General features: G+C 35.1%; 1 protein-coding gene across 2 annotated transcripts in view; it reads right to left on the bottom strand.

Moving 5' to 3' along the window:
* The window catches only part of LOC145690506 (uncharacterized), a 508201-nt gene that overhangs the window by 470520 nt on the left and 12097 nt on the right, over positions 1-25584 (bottom strand). For both annotated transcript variants that reach the window (XM_081765455.1, XM_081765454.1), the window contains exons 2-3: positions 21183-21666; positions 5525-5633 (exon numbers count right to left, since the gene is read on the bottom strand). In XM_081765455.1, the coding sequence (XP_081621581.1) occupies positions 5525-5633; positions 21183-21649 (576 nt within the window). In that variant the 5' untranslated portion in view covers positions 21650-21666. The remainder of the gene's footprint in view (positions 1-5524; positions 5634-21182; positions 21667-25584) is intronic.

Below are 25584 nucleotides of genomic sequence, written 5' to 3'. Positions count from 1 at the left end.
AGTTATACGCGGTCAAATTCTGTCATATTTTCAATACCAAAAACCCATGTATACGTAAATAATCCGATTACGATCAAATTTGTCATGATGATAGACCTTGACTGCTATTGATAGATAATTATATCAATGAAATATAATGTTTTGGAGGCTTATGGTTCCCGAGCTATGGGTGATCGAATTTTGAATCATATTTTCGAAAACAAAAATCCGTACACCGTTGATCGAGAACAAACTTCTCGTGGTGGCAAAACTTCACCTACCATAAAAGTGCGTGAAATATTATGTATTGCCGGCTTACGTTTCCCAAGTTTAAGAATAGTCAAATTTTTCGTAATATTTTCAAAAAAAAAAAAAAAAAAATCGAATTCATCCGATCGGGATCAAACTTGGCACGATCTGGCAGTAGAACTTTACCTACTATATTTGATTTGATTTTAAGTTTAACGTCCCTTTCAATAGCGAGTATATAAGACGTGGACCTCCAGCTTAATGTGGTATCCGAACCACATGAGCTCCCGCCCGGAATCGAATCTGGGTCTCCCACGCCAAAGGCATATACGCTAACCGCTTAGCCATGAGGGAGCTCTCCACCTACTTTAAAAGCGTGTGAAATATTATGTTGTGCAGGATTATGGTTCCTGAGTTACGGGAAGTCAAATTTTGCGTCACATTTTCAGAAACAAAACCCATATAAATGATCTGATCGGGATCAAATCTGCCATGATGGTAGATCTTGAACTGCTATATAAGTATATGGATTATTACGATGTCCAGATTTACGGTTCCAGAATTATGGGCGGTCGAATTTTGCGTCATATTTTCGAAAGCAAAACGAGATACACCAAACTCCCCGGATTGGATCAGACTTGGGACGGTGGTTGAAACTGAGTTATTAATATAAGCGTGTGAAACATTATGCTATGCAGGCTTACGGTTCTGAGTTACGGGCGGTCAAATTTGCCGTGATGGTAGACCGTCTGTTATATAAGCGTCTTGTGTCGTTCAAGCTTTTTGGGTTCCGAGCTATGGACAGTAAATTTTTGCATTATGTATTACAAAATTAAAAATCCATACACCAAACTCATCTGATCGAGATCGAAATTGGCATGGTGGTAGTTCTCGACCTGTTTATTAGCATGTGAAATATTGCGCTGTGCAGGTTTTGTGTTCCGAAGTTACAAACAACTGAATTTCTAAATTATTGGAAGCTCCCTCGTGACTATGTGAATAGCGTACGCGTCTTTGGCACAGGAGACCCGGGTTAGATTCCCGATAGGTGTTTACGTGGTTTGGATTCCACGTTAAGCTGTAAGTTCATGTCTCATATAGCCTCGATGCTGAAAGGAAGCTCAATTCAAATGCAATCTAATCCAATCTAAATCAACGGACATAATAAATACCGTTTAACTAGCAATTAAAGTACAGTCTTGGACAGGAAATATAAATATCTAAGAAAGGACGATTTTTACGACTATACCATATGTATTTCATTTGGTATAATCAATTATTTCTTTCAAATATATATTTTATATTGTCGCATGAGAACCAGAGGAACGTAATTCCATTTTCATAGGTTTACAGGTGAGAGGACAAAAATATTATTTTCTCAAAAAGATGTGTTTTTAATAAGATGGTAATTGAGCTATATTACAACAGATGATTGACAAGGAGAAAAGATGGCGTTACGTTCCATTTACACCAAGTGGGGCTTTCAAAATTATGTCCAAACATGAAAACGAAAACCGCATTTTTAGAGTTGTTCGTCTGGTTCTCATGCGACGATATGTAAGAACCTTTCTTGGGAATAGCGTACTCGATCAGTGAAGACCGCATCGAAATACGACCAACATAATCGCGAACATACCTACCTAGCTACATACACACACACATACAGGTCAAATTGAGAGCCTCTTTTTTTTTTTTTTTTCTTTCTTTGATCTGTTAAAATTTGCTTTCATTGCTTATGGATAATTTACTTGATCACAGAAAGAACTGGAAAATCTTTAATCTTCCTGGTATCAATCATAAACTCCCACCGGGAAAAACCCCGACTCTCCCGTACCAAAAACGGAAGACAATCGACTTGAGTTTGTGTTGAGTACTTACGCCATATTTATTTTCAAACTAACTGATTTATATGGGGAATAACTTTGTTATTTTCTTTTAAATGAAGTAAAATTTTAAAGTCTGGTTAAATATACCTTGCATTTTCAAACTGATTTTTCCATTATATATAAATTGAATACTACTTAAATTTGATTATTGGTATTAAAATCATATTTTACAAAATTTAATTTTCATTAAGTAAGGGATTTTAGATTTGAAGAAGAAGTCAGTGAAGTCAAATCACTACAATTCCAATTCATTCGAAGAAAACAGAAAAAATAATTCTCTATCTAAATTAAAGGGCTAAAAAAACAAAGATGGCGCAGGTATTGGACACTGTTAACCAGGAGAAAGGCCACAAGCCCTTGTAGAAAAAGTTGTAATGAAACTCTCCCTTTAAATCTGCACCTCTGCAGAAATTATAATGGAACAGTGGCTTTGTCAAATTTGGATTCGTCTCTCGTTCAGTGATTCAGACATTTTATAATAATTATCTTTTAGTACTGTTATATTCAAAGGAATTTATGGAACTCCCAAATATTTGTGGTCCATTGCTTTCAACTTGATTTTGGAGAACTAATTATCCCGCGAACATATTACAGATATAGTTTTTTTACACATTAAGATACGCATGACCGATCTGTTCAAACCCAATGGATAGACATAAATGCCACTATAGCTAAGAAAGGCAAATAAGCTTCATCACAAGTCGTGTTCAGAATGTAAGGAGTAACACAATGCTTTAAAAAAATGAAATAAAATTAAGTGACGCGTCAATTAGCATCTGTATGGTTTACTAATCGAAATGGTTTACTACTTTTTTTTTTTTTTCAACAGAGACCATCAAATAACAAAAGGAAATTAGGTGTAACGGAAAAAGCCGCTACCGGTAACCAATTAACCAAGCTACTGTGTGATTGGCAGCAAGGTAAAAATCAGACGTGCTGACCGCACATTGACTGCTTCTTCCAAGGTCATTGTTCTCGACATTAGGTACCGTTGCAATGGTCGCTTTCCGAAAAAGAAAAGAAAAAAGTACCACACCATCATGGCCTCAATTTCCAAATATCACATCGCACGTTTATGAACTGAAATGGGAATTACTAAATCAAAAACTACTGAAGCAAGGTACTATATAACATCAGTACAGGAACACCCGTCAAGTACAATACTAGCACGAAGCTTAAATAAACCAATTTTACAATAACGGTGAACCAATTTAAGTGGCTTCAACTACAAGGATACAATTAAATAACAATGAGACAAGCAATATAAAAGCAATCAAAATACGTCGGAATATACTCCACACAGAAAAGGAAACAAAAATACTTTTTGTTTTATACTCTTGCGTGACTTAAATATTTCTCCTTATATTATTAGAATTGAAACTGTTTTTTCTTCTTTTCTCACACCAATTTTCTACATGTTATAAACGAGGATGGGAGGATGTTTTGAACAAGATATTAATATATTAGGAGAAATGTCACAGAACATACAATAGTAGTTAAGACACCGTACACGTACATACAGCCACCTGGGTGACAAAACAATTTTATGGTTTTCGATGCTTCCCTTTTAATAATATCAAAACTAGCAACTCATGATACCAAGTCACAAAAAATGCGAATGATATGCCATTGTTCTGGGATATCATTGTTATTTCTTTCTCGTTTCTTTCTTAATAAAAGGAGTTTCAATGCACTACAATAAATCATGGTCTCAAACAAGACATTTCTTCAATTTGACAGAAGCACAAAGAATGAAAATATTTGCTCGGGAATCACAGACCACTATAAATCCCAAAACCACGAATCTTGAAGTAAACTGCTAACAGTAAACCACTTAAACAGATTCTTTTTCACCTACAAAAACCCAAAATTTTCGTATGTATGATACAGTGCAACAATGAAATAACAACAATGGTACAAGTTGGAGTGGTTGTCTGTCCCCTTCCCCTTCAAAAAAAGGGGCCTTTTCCCCATTTTCCTAAAAAAAAAAAAAAAAAAACTGTCCTACCATTTTAGGACTGGAAAAATGTAATATAAGCGAGTAAAAGATAACATGCCTGTTTGGTGAACCTATTATTTTTATTCGTCAGATTATTAATCATGTTGCAGGCAGGAAAGAAACTTTCAAGCGACACTATCTGGCCAGTGCGCTTTAAATTAGCCAAAACTGATATACCTTGAAGTGTTCTGTGTCTCAACTGTTATTTCCGGTAGGGCACAGCATTTTCTATACCGAGTAGCCCAACTCTGCATTGGTTGAAATGCCATGGAGTAAGTTTTAAACTATTGAAGTTATATTCGTAGGTACATTACTAACTAAAAGAATTAAAAAGAATGAACTAAAGTTTAGAAAAACCATTTATTCTTTGACAATTTTACTTTGTGAATTTGGAGATACACGATTATATAGCAGAAGAAATGAAATTAGATCTTTCAGTTTTACGTCACGCCATACTCCCAAACTTTGACTTCAACATTATTTTGATCAATTTATTTACTTAATTACGATTTTGGAACAATGTTTTACAAGACTGTTTCTTAATTAGTAAGTACTGTATTGATAAGTGGTCCTGGTATTGACTTGAAAATATTCCGGCGAGTGTTCCTTTTCAGTAACGAAGATATGTTACATTTATATATATACATTGACGTAGGATCCGAATCCCGTAAGTTTCCATTAAAATCGAACCCCTGTCTATCGCTCCGAAGATGGTAATGTTATTACTCTATAATATCCTGCATACACATTGTTCGATCAGATGTAAATACTGTTGATCTGACATGCTACAAAAAATAAAGTTAAATGTGAGAATAAGACTAGAGAAAAGTCGCAGAACATAATCTTGGAGACTTTGGAGTTCGTAGTAAATCAAAACATCAAAGTATTAAGTCTCAAAAATAATTACTTATTTGGAATTTAAGTCCCTTTTCTGCGCCGGGAGTCGAACCAGGTCTCCCGCAAAGAAAGCGATGTTTCAGTGTAAAATAGCCGAGTGCTATATCTGAAACCTATTATAAATAAATAAATAAATAAATATAAATATTGCTACTTCGGTTGTTACTATCTCAATTTAATCATCGTTATTTTTTAAAAAAAGTACAATGAATCTTTAAAAGAGAATTCAATATATATATATATATATATATATATATATATATATATATATATATATATATATATATATATATATATATATATATATATATATATATATATATATATCCCTATTAACTACAGAATATATTTCTTCCGTCTGTAACATATACGCTTTACGATTAACGGTATCCATGTTTTAACAACTCCACAGGAAATTGGTCTTGCTGAGCAGGTGCAGCGATATTTCTCAGCGAACCATAAATGTCAAGTTATATGCTTTCTGCCTCCTTTATATAAAAATGTTCCATCTTACCTTTATTTCATGGTACTTCTCCTCCAAGTAGTAGGCGATGTTTCGAGCTTCTTCGTATTTCTGCGAGAGTTTGATGTATTTGTCGTAATGGCGTTTGAACAAGACGAACCTACATAAAAAGGAGAAAAGTGTTTAAGTCAAAAGGAATACATAATCATCTTCAGATTTTTTTTTCAGTTGTTATTACCCTTTCAATATGCAAACATTACTTTTTATACCAGCTGCCTTGCTTCCTAAAGATTATTATTTTTATTATTATTATTTAATGTAAAGTTGTGGTTAATACACACGAGAAACAAATGCAAAAAGATTTATAGAACAAATACACCTCTAATGAAATTTGTGATGTCAAAAAAAAAAAAAAAAAAAACCGAGGAACTGATCTTGAGTCCCATAATTCATACAATTTCCTTCTTGATTTCACTTAATCTATTTTTCAACATAAAATTTGAAGAATCCTTAGAATTTTTCAGGGCAATTTTATCTAATGCCTACAAACACTATTTAGTGAAATAGTTACAGTAATCGAGATATATTACATTGTTCAGAAATATGCCATCGTATCAATTACGATGTAGTACGATTTGATGATGAACTGCTTAACCATAAAGAGCATCTTGCAAACTGATTACCAAAATTAGTAGTATTATGTAAATGCAAAAACGATATATATAGATAAATTGTAAAATTAGTACTTATGTACTGTAAAATATTGGGAAATGAGAAATGGTGAATAAAAATGGTTGAAATAGTGAGACTCCACTGAAAGAACACATATTTATGCCAAACGCCAGCCATGGGAACGAACTTATAGTTCCATACTACAATATATTTATGCTGACGACTCCTTCTCCTACCGAAAGACTTTTGCCTGAAAATATTATTTTTGATCTTTTAAAAATAATCCTTTACCACAAAAATGAATTTTAAGTGAGACATTTGTATTGTACTGCTCAATTTGGGGTAAAAGCATGCGTAGCATGATTAGCGGCGGAGCCTCCTTGTTCGTTACATGCATTGGCAGCAACCCCTAGAAACAGTAATCGAAGGAAGAACAGAGCCACAGTTACGCACTGGAATTGTTTGCCTGTGTTGGACGGAATGCAGTCATAATGATGAGAATTTATAGGCCACAAAAGATGGAACGCACTATCGTCGATCACATCATACCACCGTCTTAGAAAACAAACATATTGTATGCATAGCTACTGCGGATCGTTCAGCCACATCTAGAACACTCATGATGCAAGAATTTGATAATGTTGACCAGTGACCAGTGTCCGTACGTACATTTCGACGTCGTTTACAATGTCCGGTACATTCTTGACGGCGACCGTTGCTGCAGCGCTGACAGCACATCATAAACCACTGCGGACTGCAAGATGTCAGAAACATCGTGCACAGTGGCCCGAATGGTAAGACATCTTCTGCAAAAGATTCCGTTTCAATATGCACTACCATGTTTGTTGCATCCGTGTCTCGTGGTACTGCGGCTACAGGCAGAGAGGCAGACATTTAACATCGCCACATCGGTTCGACACCGGCCGTTATGATGAGGATGTTTTTATATTCCGATTCCGAATAAGTCTAATACGCATTAATGAGACGTTGATCAACTATCGTTATAGCAGAGATGATGAAACTTATTATGTTCCAAATGCACAGTTCTTAGATGAGTTCATTCTCCAACAGAACAATGAGCGGCCACACGTTGCGCGCTACGTATGTTGAGGATGGACATTAATGTTATGATGAGAGAGACGGGTGATAACACAACTAAATGATAAAATTATTGATGAGATGTAGACCTAAACAAAATTGAAGCAAATCAATGAAAACGGTGTTACCATTGAGTGACCTTGGATAGAACTTAAGAGTAGAAAATTATCGTTTTATTATCTAATCACAGTGGTAATATTGAGTACTTTGACGGGTCCTATCACAATTCTCTTTCGGAGTGCATAGAACTGCTTTGCAGATATCAAAATGAAGATCAAATATATTTATATATTATTTATTCGTTTATATGATAGTGCTGTTTTTCTGTTGCGAGTTTTAGCTCCGCGTGTAGTGGAGAATAAATTTTCACCGGGAATGAAAATAGGGATTCTGTGAACTAAAGAGAGAGCACTAACCACTCGAGTCCAGTATTCTTTCTCATAATTTACAATTTACAATTATTACATCATTCAGGTATCTGTAACTACCCTCTGTTAGGAGCATTTTTCAAATTTTTCATGTGGGGGCTACTTTTATTAGCCAGAACGTTTTACGAACTACTCTACAACTGAATACGTAATTTCCAAACTCTGAGATTCTCACTGTAGTGTGCGATAAAATTCACTTTAATTTTATTAATTAATTTTTATTTTGTTTATTTAGTCTTATTTTTAGATTCATGTTCAGTTATCGAGGAGCAAAAGGCATATCCTGGGGACCACAGTTTCAGAAACGTTGGTGCGGAAGAATATTATCCGAAATGAGATATCCGTACATTCATATCACTATGCAAAAACCATTCACCTCCAGGAATATCTAGTATGCAAAATATACAAAAATGTACCGTGAAAGAACAAAATGGATTAGAGCTCAAATCATCTTTTATGCGCTACTAGCACTGCATCTCTAATATTTATAGAAAGAATGAAACAAACATATACGCAAATGCATTTGAGACTAGAGACTACCGAACAGCTGTTACCACAATGCTGCCAAAGTGAGTATCAAAAATAAAGTCAGCCGATGAAAATGTGTATGCGAGCGTTGAGAATTTGGTTTGATGCAAGGCAAAATATGAGGCAAGATGAGAAGAGGATTTTTGTCCTCGATTTTCAGCTGTGTGAGAGGAAGGAAGAGGAAGAGGAAGGTGGAGGATGGTTGGTTATCGATTGGATTGCTGGCTCCACTTTTCGCTAGTCTAACGTAGTTGCGTGTCCAATTAGGTACGCCATTTCTCACAACGTGGGATAAATCTATTCTCTCTCTAATCGCTCAAACATTACGGTTGATAAGAGTTAAAGCTAGGGAAATATTTCATTCATGGTTTATATAGGACGTTCACAAACTGACTTTTGCATAGTGCTATCTTTTAAAACGAACCGCAAAATAGGTTTAGTCTATATGAATATCCAACTTTCTCCTACTGATATGGTTTATAATGATTTTATATAGTAATCTTTTAATGGCTTACAAGGTTTTCTTTCTCTGAATAATTTTACTTGTCTTATCTAAATACTATTGGTTGTCCAGAAACGAATGCAAAATATTTATTTAACGACTACTCAAGATCAAACTTCAAGATGAGGCAATACACAGTCTATGTGTGGTTCTCAACCTTCTTTGACTAACGATACATTTTACTGAACGTCCAGGACATCGCGACACACTTGTTTGATATTTTTATTAAAAATAATAATAATAATAATATCTATTATAACAGTGAAACCAATAGTTTTTTTTATAATGACAATATAAAGCATTGAGCATTAATTGCTAACGCTCCACGCTCGAGGTGTTGAGTGGTACAGTTTGTCTCGATTTTAACTAACTATTATTAAATTCTTCATGATTTTTAAATTCTAAAATTTCGCGACACATCTTAGAGGACTGCGTGACACACCAGGGTGTTGCGACACATTGGTTGAGAACCACTGGCCTAGGTATACAAATTTAATCTTTTAGGTTAACATTCGACATTAATTTATAGAATGTAGGGAAAGTTTAGGGGGCCATCCCGATGGCTTCTTCCTGCCCATATCTGCATATAAGCCTGCTATTACAATGAAGGATAATTTCAATAAATTACTCTAACACATTATATATGTTGGGATACTAAGTTGCGGATCAAAATTGACAGATAGTGATTATCTAGTGCATGTAATTAGAAATATGTAGGATGAAAGGAATTTAATTACCTGTTGGATTCCGAGCTATGTGACAGTTAAATGAAAGGATTCGAAGTTTGTACGGCATTATGATACGACAGTTGTGAACATGTGATAACTGAGATGAAAAAGTAAAGGTAATAATGTGATTATGTAGGTTGATGTCATGAATTGTCATGAAGTATATGATATGAATTAATAGTTATTAATAAACAAAAGCTGATTGAAATACACGATTTGCAGTATTCACCAGGGGCGGATCCAGGGGGGGGGGCGATCGCCCCCCCCCCAGAAGAGGAAACTTTCTTATTTTATATATATAAATAAAACCCATCCCAAAGTTTGGAGCTCTTAAAAGTAGCAGTATGACAACCCACCGCCCCCCCCTCCCAGAAGTCAGTCCTGGATCCGCCCCTGGTATTCACATATGGAAATAGTGGTGAATAACACTAGTAATGATTGGTAGTAACTAGAGATGCAATGGCTCAGATACGTCCAACTAGCCATCAGAACTTTTACAAATCATCCGAAACCCGAATGCACACAGGTTGCTTTAATGTCTAATTTCGTATTATCAACACTAGTGACATGGCAGGGATGATCATAAAAATTACCACATGGTAAACAAACAAGAACAAAAATAATACCCATCACACTTTCTCTTTTCTCTTTCAGACTACATGTACTCGATTATAAAAGATGAATCATCAATGTCAATGCGATGTTGAAAACAAATCAAAGGATGTAAAATTAAAAACAAGAAAGCAAGTCAAATCAATGAATGACACAATTACTGCACAGCAGGTGACAAAAATAAAAGTACTAAGCTTATTCAAAAAGAACTCTTGAACATGAACAGGTGCGAAAACCACAAACAGAATGAGCTCCAACTAGTTTCCGAAATGAAATGACTTCGTAGCAGCGTTGCCAGTATCTAATCAATAAAACAAAACGAAGGTTATGTCAAACAACTAGAAATAGTTAACAAGCAAATTAACACTTTTTAGAAATTAACTATTTTTTAATACCATGCGATTCTGAAATATTCGCCCAGATTTCTGTATAACTTTAGGGAGAGTCCAAGTATATGTGTTTCGTTGCCAGATATTGTCTAATACAATACATTAATGAGGATTTAAATATAAAGTTAAAACTCACTTTAAAACAGTTATGTTGAAGTTTTATATAATAATATACTTGTATAGTCATTAAAAAGTTTTCGGCCCCTGACAACTTTTAGGTTGTTAACTAACTAACTATGGTCTATGGAACCCGGAGGTCATATGCCGCGTTCACAAAAGCTCTCCATTGACTTCCATCCTTAGCCAACTGGTTCCTGTTTCTATTTCGTATTCCTATTTCTGCCAGATCCATCTTCATATTGTCCTCCCATCTGCGCCTATGTCTTCCTAATGGTTGTTTTCCGATTGGTCTTCCAGTTAAGACTTTGAAAGCATTCCTACTTTCTTCCATCTTGGCTACATGACCTGCCCACCTGAGCTTCCTAGACTTGATGACCCTAACAATGTTTGGTAAACCGTATATATATTTTTTTTTTCGAACTTGCTGTTATTCAATTCTACACGTCTCAATTACAGTATACTCAAGATGGTCTATATATATATATATATATATATATATATATATATATATATATAGATGACCGTTGTAAGAGGTGGCGCGCATACTGGCTGTTCCTGAACCAACCGCTGTATCCCAATTCTTGGGGCTGTTATCTGTCATCGTGTATCGCTATAGCATCACAGCATGAAAAAGAGGCCAAAAGGTGTCCCAGAAAACAATCATTGACTTTAAAAAATGTATCACACTGTATGTATGTAAATAATAGGCTATTCTTTTTTTTAGTATTCTGTAATAACAATCCTATGTAAAAATGTTTTGCCATTTACAGTACATACTATTAACTACTGTATCTAATAGCTGATCTCTGTATTATCCGAGTTTCTGCGTATCCGAGGTAGGCTCGGTCCCAGTTACCTCGGATAATCGTGAGTCTACTGTAGTCTACACATCAAATTTTAACGTGCGCAAATTAAACTAACGGTAATTCCTGTCCTGTCCGGTAGATACCCTATATATTATAAAGGACAAAAATTTGTTTTGGGGGTGTCACAGACTGCCTACAGTAAATTTTATTTGGCCTATTCATCCTATTTCAATGTATAGCTAGAGCCTATTTTAATGAAATCTGAAATAACTTTTTATTAATACAACAGAGTATCAACTATCCGGCCTAATGGGCAGATCAAATAACAAAAAAGCATTCAATAAATACTTCCTGAATCACCCATATCATTAAAAATACCATTTTTATTCCAAAAACAGCTCTTATTCGTTTCTTTCAGACCTCTTACTACTTATTATATTAGTATAATTTATTATAGAAAATGAAAATATGTACAGTACGTACACATTTTAAGATAACTTTATAATAATGTCTGACTCAAAAAATCAAGTACACAGTGCAGTATGAATATAGAGTCACATCTTTAAAATAACTAAACATTAACGAAAAAGTACCTTTTTTTTAAACACAAATTACATGTCTATTATATATGTCTTATTTTATTAAAAGGAAATATTCTTTTAAGACTAAGCCGCATAGTACGGAGACCAGACAGTCAATATTTTTCTACGGTTTCTTCCCATTTCTTTTCAACTGGTAGAGACAAGTTGTGCATGATATGCAGAAGTTTCGCTGTGTTCAGGATGTTATTTTTAGTTTTTGCAAAATTATTTGCGGAAATTTTTCGAAATTTCCAGTTCTTAAATATTTGGGCTCTAGTTAAGAAATACATTATAACATATGTAGGTAAGTAAACCTATTTGGATAAAAGGTTTTGCGCCCAAATGTCACGGACCGACCCAAATCACATACGTGGCATGACTCCAAAGCATTCTTTACCAAGTGAAAGCATTCTACGAGAACAAATCGAAAATAAGTTTCCCCTTGCGAAAGAATTTATGCAGAACAATAATGTAGTCAGGTCTCTCAGCAGGACATTGAAAAAATATAGGACAGTTTGGTTTATACAAAAACACACACACACACACAAAAAAAAAAAATGCAGCTCCAATATTGTTAGAATTCAGAACATATTCGCACTACCTCAGAAGAAAATGAAATAGGGTTACCATGGCATTTAACACTGTTTACATGTCGTTATTTATATATAATTTTAAATACATAAATTCAATTAATGCACGCAAAATTATAAATTACTTCTTTCATATCTTTCTAATGAAAAAAAAAGAAGATTGATAACTTATTTCTCTGTAATGAAATATTTGAATTTAATTAAACATTGAATTATTTGATCAACGTATTTCCTTCTGAAATAAATAATTTGTTTTCAATGCCTTTTTATACTTTAAATTAACAAGCTTCTATCTGCAATACTTTTTTCTTTTATTAGCTCTTAAAATGTGGAAGATTTTATTGGCTCACCCTGTAGTTTGTAGTTTGGCAAGAAGATACCCTTAAATACGGAAAATGAAAAACCATTTATAGCAGACAATTTTATTCACGAATAAACTTGTCACATGTAATATGGAAATCGTCAAAAATTATTTTGTTCTGATTTGCTTTAATATTCCATACATAACTGACACTTAAAATTCTTTTTAACATGCTTCCAACTTCTACATTCTTTTTGCAGGATTCTATTTTTATTCCAACTACCCGGAAAAGTATTTACAAAGTTGTCAAGTTAGCCTTGTAACCTGAATTTTAATAAAAACAGGTAAATACAGTATGTATAAATGAAAAGTCGATCAATTTTTTGTAGTATCAAGAGAATGATGGGAGAATGATCAATACGGAAGAGAATGATCAATACGGAAGTTTACTCAAAACAAAACGAATGAAAAGATCTACATAGATACACATAAATGGCTAGTCCAAAAATGGGATAAAATAGTCCTATTCCCAATTCAACATAAAAGAATTATTAAAGAAACAGGAGTTGCCATAAATAGTACAAACAAATTGTTATTAGATACTACTATGAAGATGTTTTCAGTACGGTGGACCCTATCCTTTATTAGATTTAATATTTCTTCCGATATCAAGAAATTAAATGAAATGAAATCCTAAGTTTAATATCCATCGTTTCTGTTCTGTAGACTAAAAAATTAACGATAAAATTGAGTGATGATGAAAGAACTGGTAGAAGACTTAGATAAGTTCGATGTTTTTCGTCACACTCATAAGCCCTGGACCAAACCAAGAACACTATTCGTAAGGCACTCTACCAATAGCCTTCCTCCCCCTCCAAGATAGGTTTTCATTATATTTAGAATGATATGAATATTCCCGAGTGCCTTTAACGAGTAAACATATAAACTTACCGAGTCAACATTTGTACAGTTGTAATGACAGAAGAATTACTTTATTATCATGAAGTGGGAATGGTTAGTGTACTTTTCTTTGTTGCAATGAACTACGAACATGTGAAATTTTTACATCGTCCGTAGTTGACTAGATCATTGACCTCAACACAATTCATATGGAAATTTAATTTAATTTAATTTGTTTGAGTTTCCATTTAGATTACACTTAAAGGATCTCATAATCTTCTTTAAATTCGGACGAGCCAGTATTGCCAAATAACAGTTCACATGGTTACTACTATTGACGTTTACTCTTTCAAGTAACTGTATTCATTCCATTAAAGTAAATAGGCCTATGTACTTAGTTTTTCCTCTATTTAAGAAGGAAAAGAAAAACGCAAATCTTCCACTCAGAAAGGAATTCTGGGGATCTAGAGCTGTCAGAATAAGCAAGTGAAAAATCCATCAAAATCCTATAAAATAAGATTATTACATTGAAATTATCTTTAAAGTAAGTAGTAGTGTCACACACACCACGGGAAGGAAAAATGAAATGAAATTTTGAGTTTTACGTCCCACGGTTATGCCGGTTAGGCTAAAGGAGACGGTGATAATGAGTAATGAATGAAATGGTGGAATGAAGAAAGTGGGAGGAAACGGGAGAACCCCGAGAAAACCCACGCACACCACGTGAAGGAATGTATGAATGAATGTATTTCAGTTTAGCGTCCCTTTCAGCAGCGAGGCTATATGAGACGTGGACCTACTGATTAACGTGGAATCCGAACCACATGAGCTCCCGCTTGGAATCGAACCCGGGTCTCCCGCGTCAAAGGCGCGTATGCTAACCGCTTAGCCACGGAGGAGCTCACCACGTGAAGGAGTTTGGTTTGTTATAGTACGTATAAACAATGTGAAAAATGAAGTTTTATTTTTTGTATTTTCCCTCACCTCCATTCCTCACTCGAAAACCTTACATACAGGGTGTTACAAATGTGTCGTCATATTTTGGAAACAGATTCCTTATATCAAAATAAGAAAAAAAGTTTATATGGACCTGTGCTCAAAAGTGGATAGTCTCGGAGTTATTAGGTCCCGGAAACGTGAAACAAGTGAACTTTAAAAGTTCATAGCTCCACTACAATGGCACCTATCGTAGTCGTGTCAAGTCATCACTGAGGAACTGATATGTGAACTATCCAAATATCTATGCTTGAGAACACTCCAGTACTTGCACACCAATTTTTAGAGAAGTAGGTGGAGAGTGGTCAAGTACTCCCAAACACCCTCTCTAAATATGATTGCGCAAGTACAGAGGTTCTGAAAGATGGATATTTGGACAGTTCACATACTAGTTCTTCAATGATGTCTTGACCTAACTACAATCGGTCCTATAGTAGTGGAAGTATGGACTATTAAAGTTCATTTTTTTCACGTTTTCGGCACCCTATAACTACGAAACTATCCACTTTTGTGTATAGGTCCATATGGACTTTTTTTTTTCTTATTTTGATATGAGGAATCTATTCCCAAAATATTATGACAATTTTTTTGTAACACCCAAGATATATGGTATATATAATGGATTCTTTGGGATCGCACCTATTTTGACGTGTCGCTCTTTGATGACGCAGCGGAATGAAGGTTCGGGAGGTAACAATTAGTTCAGTTAAAGTACAGCTTAGTGTGACTAGGAGAGTTTTAATCAAGAAACATTAGTACATAAATTTCACAGTGTCATATATCATTTTTTTAAAAATGCAGTCGTGGTGTATGTTTCAGATTAAGTTTAGCCTAACAAAATTCGCTCACGAGGAATGAAACTTCGTATCAGTATCACTGGTCAATAAATAATGACCCTTCACGTAAGACAAATAATAAAAAGTCGAACTGTATATACTATGTCGCTAGATTTAATCGAATGTTAAAAGACAATACGAGACGGTGCTTTACGTAGATGGTTAGTTTTAACTAGATCTAGACTTCTGAGCAATTTAAAAGTATTTTTTAAAAAATCCAAACATTTGATTATGCAGCATTTCTTATTTTGGCCCCAGGGTTGCACGATTACAATGTTGGAAATTCGTCTTGGGATATGCTATATAAGAGTGTAACTACGAGTAAGTAAACCTCATGGATTCCCACGCAATTGAGTTATTATACAAGTAGTCTACAAGTATACAAGTCCTTTAGTTGTCTCAAATAAATTCGTTTCGGCAACGTCATATTTAACTGAAAAAAAAGTTACATCTTTCTTGTTTTTAGGCAATTCTCAAGTTTACATATATATATATACCATCGCAGATATTAGCTCTATTGTACGACATATTTGCTCCCTTTGGTCTTATGAATCAGAATAAAAGTGTCTCATGGGCATGTGATAGCTGATAGCTGAATTCATAAGAGAATTTCCTTCTCGTCTTCCTGTGCTTTGAACGGAGTGGTATTTTAGAAGGATATGAATGCGACTGTGTATGAGCGCCTATCAACTGACTTAATCATGAAAATTTCATTAGAAATACAAGGAAGGGTTGAAAGTTTGTTAAGCTGTTTGATGAAACTTTTATCATACTGTGGACATCTGATAAATAAGCAACTGCTGCAGAATATTCAAAATCTACAACTAAGGGAACACACTAAGCGTTGACTTAATACAAAAATAGTGGGAGACCCGGGTTCGATTCCCGGCGGGAGCTCATGTGGTTCGGATTCCACCTTAATCAGTAGGTCCCGTCTTATATAGCCTCGCTGCTGAAAAGGACGTTAAACTCAAAATCAACTCAACTCAATACAAAGATAAAAATACATGGATGCATTGTTTATTCTACGCAATGACAAAACTTCACTTTACATATTTTTCCTCATCGGTATTCATTACACCAAAATATTCTTGCAAGAATTAGCCTATTTTTTCTAATATTTCTCAGCACTCTACATAAGACGATTCCACCTCGTCGTGTTTCGTCAAAATAAAGAAGGCTGAACGCTTACAATAATTAACAGAAAGAAAAGTGCTTTCATGTCATTATAACATCTAACAGTACGCTGAATCACATATACCTACACAGTTACTAATGCAAAATTAAAAATAAAAATATAAACATATAGTAATGAAAATTATTAACAAATATTGTCTTAAATTAGGGGTAGGGAACTTGCGATCTTTGTGCATTGACTGAAAATCCTCTTTCTACATTTGAATTTTTATAAGAGAAAAGCAAGACAATTTTAACATCTTTAAATTATTTTACTTTGAAATATCCAAACTCTTTAGCTAAATGTTATCTAAACATAATCGAATTTGAACAAATTTCTTGAACTGCCTCACAACTCTATCTGTCCTATTGCCATCTACCCAATGATTTTTAATTTGTTCAGCTAAAAGAGACTTCATGGGATTCATTCCAGCATCAGATCCTACAGAAACATTAAGATCCAAACACGAAAGAGGTTTACTCAACTTATAATTTAAGGACAAATTTCTGTTAACACTTCCTACAATTCCAGCGAAAACCCAAAATGTCCAAATCTGTAATTGGTTGACATTTTTTAATGGCAGTATGTGTAGCAAAACTAATGCCACTGTTCTTCACAGGAAGATTGTCTTCATTTTCAGATAAATTCGTATTTACATGAATCCGAAGAACTAAAAATTTCTGGTTTTACAAACTTATTTTCTGTCACATTTTTTACTACATCCGATAAAGTGTTGCCAGGAAATGGACTGAGTGGAGAGTCAGTCTGAAATTCAGTAAAAGAAGGTTCTACTTCTGAAGCTAGTGCTTAAAAATCAACTTTAGAAATATGCATTTTATCTTCTTTCAACATACCTGACATGATCCAATAGCTCGAAGAGCTCGGTCTTATCTTCTTGACACCTTAAATATACGATAGAAAATAGGAAGAAATGTCAAGTTCGTTGCCTCAATTGCAACCTTAAATGCTCCATTCAAAGTAAATAACCCATAGTTTCCTATATAAAGTATTACAGGATCATCTGGATATGTCTTGATATCTGACTTGAAGAAGATATGCAGAAATGTCAAGTTTACATTAGGGCAATCCATTGAAATTTTTAATAATCTTTTTTTGTTCAAGGGTGAAAGCGTCTCTTTAAAAGAGGCCAAAAGCTATAGACTTCCCTAAAAATGCCCATTTCAAATAATGCTTGCGCACTTGCCCTTTTAAAATACTCCAGAATTGCACATTTATGTCTTCAACAACCACTTCAATTCTAAAGTATGGCGATAACACAAACTAAAGTGTATGTCACGTTGAAGCTGCATTTTCCCAGGAGTCTCAATGTCTGGGAATATAAGAGATACTTTCACATCGTTAGCAGCTATGTGCACTGATGAATGTCATTATACTTTGAATATACCAAAACATAAGTTTGTTACACATTGTTAGCGAAAAACACAGATAAGTTTCTAAGTTTAAAGTCGCCAATTAAAAACAAGACAAAATCTGAAATTTCAGATGTTTTTAAAATTTCACTTTAAGCAAATTGAATTACATTCTTAGCAGACTGATTATTCCCGGTTATTTCAAATTCAGTGACTTTTCCTGGTTTTCCAGGTTTGTCGCCACCCTGAGTTCGAATGAATAGTTTGTATAGCTATTCAGACTAATGTTCTACTAAAAAAAATGTTCAAATGAACATCCAATATGCTAGTGTTAGCAATATTTTTTTTAAAACGTAGTAGTTACAATTAGTAGAACAAAAATATTTAGAACTTATACACACTTCAGCATTTTTAAAGCTAAAGACACATTTTATGTAGGAGATTACGAGGAACAAGTGTGTCTTTATCTATATACATGGTGTTTCAAAACAACAACAACAACGTTTGGGAGGTATTCCCGATACCAAGATGAGACAAAAAAGTATAGACCAACCTGGGTGCACAAAAACTTTGTTTCGGAGTTATAGGCTGCCGAAAACATGAAAAAATGAATTTTAAAGGCCCATAGCTTCAATACTATGGGACCTACCGTAGTCGGGTCAAGACTTCACTTAGGAACTAATATGTGCCCTATCCAAATATCCAAGTTTCAGAATCCTGCGGTACTTCCGCAACAATGTTTATAGAAGTAGTTTTTGAGTACTTCAAATTATATGTCCGTAGCCAAAGTGCCTCTATGAAAATTGTTGCGTGAGTACCTTAGGATTCTGAAACATGTATTTTTGGATAGCGCACATATTTGTTCCTAAGTGAAGTCTTGACCCAACTACGGTAGTTCCCATAGTTTTGGAGTTATGGATCTTAAAAGTTCATTTTTTCATGTTTTCAGCAGCCTATAACTCCGAAAGGAAGCACTTGTGCACCCAGGATAGTCTATACTTTTCGTCTTATCTTGGTGTCAGGAAACACCTCCCAAACGTTGTCAGTGTTGTTTTGAAACACCCAGTATACAGCATTTTTTAAAGCCCGTTTGGGAGGTTAAAAGCGCTATACCCAAGTTTACTATTTGAAATATATTGACCAACATAACGAAAGAAAAAATCTGTAAATCATGAACTTTTACTATCGTTAAACTAACACCATACCCAAAATGACCATTCACGGTTTCACTTTTATAGAAGCTCACAATGAAGTGTTTCCGGAGAGGAGAGCGAAATTCTATACCAAAATAAAAATGGGTTTGTGTTTGTTTCTTGGTTTGTGAAACTTTTCTCTTGTCTGCCAGATTGAATTTAGGCTACCTGTATAATGCATGTCAGTCAAGATTCTAACTTTCAATAACTTGATAAGGTAGTTAGACAATCAACAGGAATCTCGTGATGAGTTTGGGTGCATAACATACACTTGCTGGTCACCAATGAAGATAGCAAATCCCAGACTTAGCATAGAACCCATAAGTACTGAATGTTGTAAAGGCATTTTGTTAACTGTAGAATCCACTACAGGAAAACAAACGTGACACTTAAAGAAGAAAACCATAAAAAGTAAAAAAGCTAAAATTTCAGTTTTCCCCTCAAAAAAATCCCACTTTTTACGGAGAAAAACCCATCCCACAAAAGCCGGAATTTTTTTCGTTGTTTCGTTTCTAACACTGAGAAGAGAACATAATGCAATAGATATTTGGAGCCCAGTACAATGAGACCCAGTACTTCTTACTGCGATGTATAAAGATTAATGCCTTCAATGGGCTCGAGAACAAAAAAATTACGGTCATTGGTTTGCTTAGGTCATTGTCCGATGAATAACTAGGCTAGTATTGGCCGACGAATAGCGCTTTGTCTGTACTCCAATAATACAAGATGCTGAGGGCACCGAAAATCCAATACAGGGTCATTCCATGTCAAGTGGACCAATGGTGTTGGTGTTGGGTAACATTTGTGCAAAGTTTGAAACAAAGATGGTGGAGTGGGAACTTTTTCAAAATTGGTCCACTTGACATGGAATGACTCTACTACAGCATTTCACCTGCAATGTGTGGTTCGTGCTGGAGAAGATTGTAATGGCATACGGGTGGTTTCCGTAATTATGACTTGGGATCACTCAAACAGATGAATGTGGACATGAACCAATACTATATATGAACATTCTTAGTGATCAAGATCGATTTTTCCAACATCTTCATGATGAGTATGAAATGGACAATCTCATCTTCCAATATGACAGCTGCAGTGTTTACAGAGCTCAACGACTTTGTACTGAATTTGCAGAAAGATATCCTGTGTACTCGGTCTGGACCACAAAGTTCCCAATTTAAATCCGATTGAAAATCTGTGGGACTACTTGCATCAGCGGTTGAAACACGTAAGAATCCTCGTGCTTTGCTAGAACTACGGGATTTACTGGTGGGCAAGCTGATGTGCGATATCTGCAACATTTCGGGGAGTCACTTCCAAACAGAATCAAGGCGCTTATCCAGGTCAGAAGTGATACCACACATTATCAGATAAGTTCTATGGAGAGTGACTAATATTTTGTTTGGTATGTTGATTATCATAAGGCAATTGAATCCGTCGTCTTTTGGAATGTTTCCATGGAACTGATTGTATCATCACGATAATTTCTATTAATTAAAATCTGTGGAGTATGTGCACTAACAGTGCTTGCAGATTTCTCTTGGCCTCTATTATTTGAAGTTGCTGAAATCTGAAGTGCTGCACTCTAGGTTCTCCCTTCTACTCTGAGTTTTGGCTCGTGGAAGAATCCTACCATCACTATTGATAACTCTTGAGGAAACAGTCTGCTTGGTAGTGAACATGGAAACACTAATTATATCAAGAAAATATACTGAGCATTTAGTAGAATAGTATTCGCAAAATAGATTTACGTGTGTTATCTTCTTGCTTTTCCACGTATAAGCTGCAACTAAGCTCCGCAAAAAAATATCGATTGGTGACAACCATGATTAGGCTAACTTATTGTTTTAAATAATGTTAAAAATAAATAAATGGAACTTACCTGTAGAAATCATTTTCGTTGATCATAGCACTAATACTGTCCTCAGGATCCACTTTCTCATAGAGACCTGCGTACCTAGTACTGGAGCTTCTAGGCATTTCAACAGCATCAAAGCGCCTTCTAGCATCATTACGCCGCTCATCAATCACCTCATCATCACTGAAACACATCACCCTCCTTGCATCACTGATCGAATCACCGTTCTCTCGTAGCGACGAACATGGTCCACCAGCACCACTACCCCCAGCACTATTTCGAAGTCCCGAATCGAAGTACAAATCCGCGGAACCAGCGCAACTTTTTACGTGCACCTCACTTTTACTGTGTTTCAACTCCGTTTCTCCATTCCCTCTTCTGTCTACAGGTTTCCCGTAAATTCCAACCGCTGACTGCCTGCAGCCATCTATCCTGCCTCTATGCAGTGATTCCCGTCGCGGGCTGACGGGTTCTATTAATAAGTCTGTCATCTCTTTATTAAAATGGTCTGAAATTAAAATATAATGAGACATTAATACATTTCAGAATTACGATTATGAACAATCTACATACTTAATTTGTAATTATTGGTGGAACATTATATATATATATATATATATATATATATATATATATACTGATAAAATTGTTATAAACAGTATCAAATATATTTAAATGTGTGTGTGTGTGTGTGCACCCAATATATTATATACAATGCTGGACATTAAAACTGAGCTGGTTAGTAAGATCTGCTATACACTATGAGATAAATCCTAGAAAATTCTTACAATTTTTCCTAGAGTCAAAATTTCAACGTGTATGGCATCAGATCGCATATTATTTCCTATGTTCTGAACGATCCTATGAGATTTCTCTTGTTTAGAGCACGCTCTATTTTGGAAAGAAAATTCGTACGATATCGATTTACGCCACATTATGCGCGAATATATTTACGCCATATGTTTCCTTCTCACCAGCAAAGATGCTATTTGTGCACTTATTAGTGCATATATAATACAGAGTCAACGCTCTATCACAACAGACATGCAAGGCTGGAAAACACTGCTGGCTGAGTATCCGCTGTGAGACCTGGCACCTCTTCGGAAGATGTGAAACAGGAAAAATCTTCACGTGTATGGCACAAAAGGGTAGGATTTCCTACGAGATATGCCGTAACATTTGTCCTACGATATTTCCTAGGATTTATCTCATGGTGTATAACTGGCCTAACAGTAACCGAAAGGACAGAGGCTGTAGTACGCAGTAAACGTATGCTCAACGGTACTATGGTTGAGATGGGGCTTGTCAATGAATTTGGGTGTAATACCAGCAGGTTTCAACATTCGATCTATTGAAAATTGTGGCACAACGAGACTGAGGATTATCCTTGTTGCTCGCGACGGAATATAGATAATGTGATGCAAGTAAGTTACCGGAAGCTCAAGAAACAATAACAACATCGAAGTGAAGGATCCCAACATTCCCATCCTCCCGATCACAGCTATTGTTAACGTTCAAGAAGCGATACTAACCATCATGTTTAATATGAACCACTGTCACATATTACACAGAGCAATAAATGATTTCTGCTTTCTTACTTTTGTGTTATACGGTATATGTCTTAGAGAGCCCGCGGGCCGAGCTTGGGCGGGCCTACACTGATTTCTCTTCAGGTCGGGCCGGACTGGGGCCGATTAATTGCAGTAATTATTGACTTTCGTTAAACGATAATTAGAATAAAGGCAAACGTTGAAGTGTGCCCGTGAAAAATGTTACAAAATGAAACTTTTAAAATGTATCGGGCCCGGACCGGGCTTGGGCCAAGAATTTTAAAAAACTTATCGGACCGGGCCGGGCTCGGGCCGAAAATCTCCAAAACTTTTCGGGCCCGGGCTGGGCCGGGCCTAGGCATATTCGGGCTGGATTGGGCTCGGACCGAAAAATTCGGCTCGTGCAGGTCTCTAATATGTCTGTAAAATGTGGCGTTACTCTTTTCTATTCTGGCGATGCAATTTTAATGGGTAGGATGGATACATATACGCACTTTTTGAACTCTTCCTATTTCAAGTCAATAAAACTACACCTCAACGTATAAAAATGGTTTCACCTTGGATTTTAATATTGTAATGAATGGAGTAATGGACACTTTTTAAAAACAATTTTACCATTAAATGATTTTATTTCCAAAAGAAGTTCTTCGAATACTATATTTCACTTGCTCAAAATAAAATCAATGAACCTGGGTAATCTATCTGATCAATTAATTATACACATAGCTCTTAATTTTAGATCTATTCCTTATACAGTTGAATTTAAGCCGAAATATATTAAACTTTATCAGTCATTGATGAAAGGGCAGAATTTCAGATATTAAAATATTTCAAATTTGATAACATGAAACCATTTCACATTTGATAACATATCTCAAATTAATCAAAATAAGATACTTCACACTGTCTACTGAATCACTATGAAACAGCACCAATGATCATTAAAATCTCTTTTTTTCAACATTCAATTTTGTGGCCATTATTACAACGCTATAATAAGTATTTAAATTTATTATTTTAATACTTATTATAGTGTTATATTCACAATTTACACATTTAAATTTCATAAAGCTCTTGAACAATGTATTAAATTAGGTTAATTTTCATTGAAAACTCTAATGTATGGGATTCCTGATTTGATTTCAGCTCGCGCCAAGTGAACATGGTGAACAAACAGTGTGCAAGGGTTTTCTCGGGGTTCTCCCGCTTCCTCCCATTTTCTTCATTCCTCCATTTCATTCATTCTTATCATCACCTCTCTTAGCTTCAGATAATCGTGGAACGCTAAACTAGAAATTTCATTGGAAAAGATTCGTACCTGAACCTAACATTACGTTTATTTACATTCTTCTGACCACTAAATCATACACTAGAACGGATGATATGGAATATGTCGAATAACAATAAATAAATAAAAAAAAAAAAAAAACTACGGATGAACCGATACCACTTTTTCACCAATACTGATACCAATACTGAAGAGGCCGATACTACCGATATCGATACTTTTGGATACATTTCTCATATATTATCATGAATTTTCAGAATAATGAAATGATCAACATTGTAATAGGGTATATTAGATATAAGGCCAAAATTTGACATATAAAGATAAAAAGCAGAATTTCATATTAGGTTCCACACAAAACATATATTTCCTCTAGATCACATAAAATGAACTAAAAAGCAGAAAATATTTATATACTGTAAACTTAATTCTAAGAGTCAGTGATTGATATTTGGAGTGATAATGTACTTTGATGGTTACATTGTATTTACTAGTCTCTATTACATACATACATTGCAAACGGATACTACCATTACAAATTTTTATTGTTTAAAAAATTATGAGCGCTGAACCAGGGGTTGCTGTGTATACCATAAAAAAGAGGGTTATTTAAGTGGTCGAAAACGATAAAACTATTTATTAACTTTAGAACTAACTGTTTTTAACCAGTAAGTAGGAGAAAATAATGAAAAAGTGAGCGTCTTATGGGTTTCTTCAATAGCATTTTCTTCTGAATCGAAACCTGTCTCGTTTGGGATTCAAATTACGGGTCTGCTATCCTGACCACGGGCGCCCGAAGGGGAAGGGCAGGGTGGTACCCCCTCTGGCTCACGAAAATGTATAGTAATATAGCAAAAGCAAACTACATATATTAAATACCAGGCGTAATATAGCAACCATGGAATGGGCCCCCTAGAAAATTTTCTTCGGGCGACCATGATCCTGACTGAGGACCCTTGGCTTTTAATTCACCACTATTTTTGCATCGAGGTACTAAAAATATCAGCTGAGTACGAGTAGTGCAAATCAAAGGCGTACACATGCATAAAGAAATCGATTGTACAATTGATAAACAATTAGATCAACTTTAAGTCTAAAAGAGACCGATAAAATATAAATGTCACTGTTAATATTAAACAAATTGAAAATAGTTCGGAAAATGTATCCGTAAATATCAGTGTCCATTTGCCGATACCAATACTCCCAAAAGTGACCGCTATCACCGATACCGATATCGATATATCGATACATCCCCAAATAAAACAAACAAAACTAAATTATTTGAGTTTACTGCCAACAAAACTTCTACATGAGAAGATCATGGTCACCAAATGCATAATCATCATTGTTATTTCTGGAATTCTAGACAGACTGATTGGCTGACTTAAAGTTTAGTGTCATCTTTAGCGCCGAGGCTATATGAATCTCAAGTACAGCTTAACGTTGGAATCGAAGCTCCTACCGGGAATCGAAAACGAATCTTCCATGATGAAGGCGAGTACACTAACCCTATAGCCACAAGGGAGCTCGACTAGCCACCTTTCAATTTAAGTAGCTTCACATTTATTTCAAATGTTGTCAACTGAGA

This window comes from Thermobia domestica, chromosome 7 (assembly GCF_964235325.1).
Source record: "Thermobia domestica chromosome 7, izTheDome1.hap1.1, whole genome shotgun sequence".
Classification (NCBI taxonomy): Eukaryota; Metazoa; Arthropoda; class Insecta; order Zygentoma; family Lepismatidae; genus Thermobia; species Thermobia domestica.
This window is presented reverse-complemented; position numbering and strand designations above follow the sequence as displayed.